Here is a 1,041-nt window from a genome sequence, read left to right on the forward strand (position 1 = left end):
CGGCCCCGCCACCTTTTCATCTCGCACCTGGTTCCCTTCCCCCTTCATCAAACACCTCGAACTCCTCCTTCTCCTCCTCCTCTCCCTCCTCTCCTCTACTCTCCTCTTCTTCTTCTCCTCCTCTTCCTCTCCATCAAACCTGGAACACGCTTCCATGTTCCTTCATCTGTTCATCTACTCCTCCGCTGCTCTCGCGGCCGATCTCCTCCCGTCCCCTTCCTCCTCCACTATCGTCGGCACCCTCGCCGCCTCTGCTTTCGCTCAAGAGCTTCTTCTCCTTCACTTCCACTCCATCGATCATTCGGGGCTCGAGGGACACTACCATAGCCTTATGGAGATTGTTGTGGCCACCTGTTTGGTGTCGACGGCGGCGACTGTGTGGTTTCCGGCGAGTTATGTGGCAGCGGTGGTGAGGTCTGCGGCGGTGGCGCTACAGGGGATGTGGTTTGTGTGTATGGGATTGGTGTTATGGGGCCCGAAGAGGCTTTTACCGGCGGGTTGCGCGGTTAACGAAAGGGCGTTGTTGTGTGCTGATGGGGGAGCGGCGGCGTCGGCCGCGGCGGCGGCGAATGTGCAGTTTAGTTGGATGGTGGCAGGGGTGGCGGCGATTACGGCAGCCATTTGTTTGGTGCCGGAGGGGAAGGAGGTTGAGTATAGGAAGCTGGGAAACGTCGGGAGGAACCCTGGTGAGGGCGACGGCGGCGGTGGGGTGAAGATTGGCCAAGCCTCTTGCTTGATTTGTCTTGAAAAAGGAGCGGCAGACGAGAGAGGGAGAGCGATAAAAGGCTCGTGGAAGTAATTTAATGGGATAACTATATATGACCGTTTGCGGCAAATTTCATTTTTTGCTTCATAGGATTGGTGGCATGCTAATTAAGATCAAATATTAAGGATCAGTGTTGTAATGCACGACAGTTAATAGACTAAAAAAATTGACGTAAAATCGATATTTATCTTGTTTAAACATGAACTGGATGTAATATCAGCGGCGGAACTTTTTTATATATTTTTTAAACGGGAACATATAAAAATTGGGTATAC

General features: G+C 52.1%; 1 protein-coding gene across 1 annotated transcript; it reads left to right on the forward strand.

Moving 5' to 3' along the window:
• Nucleotides 1-4: 4 nt before the first annotated feature.
• On the forward strand, nt 5-1,038 carry LOC110103667 (the record flags this gene model as incomplete). Its single annotated transcript, XM_020832470.2, has 1 exon — nt 5-1,038. A coding segment is annotated over one exon (795 nt), but the record flags the coding sequence as incomplete, so codon positions are not given.
• Nucleotides 1,039-1,041: the final 3 nt, after the last annotated feature.

This window comes from Dendrobium catenatum, unplaced genomic scaffold (genome assembly GCF_001605985.2).
Source record: "Dendrobium catenatum unplaced genomic scaffold, ASM160598v2 original_scaffold_267243, whole genome shotgun sequence".
Lineage (NCBI taxonomy): Eukaryota > Viridiplantae > Streptophyta > Magnoliopsida > Asparagales > Orchidaceae > Dendrobium > Dendrobium catenatum.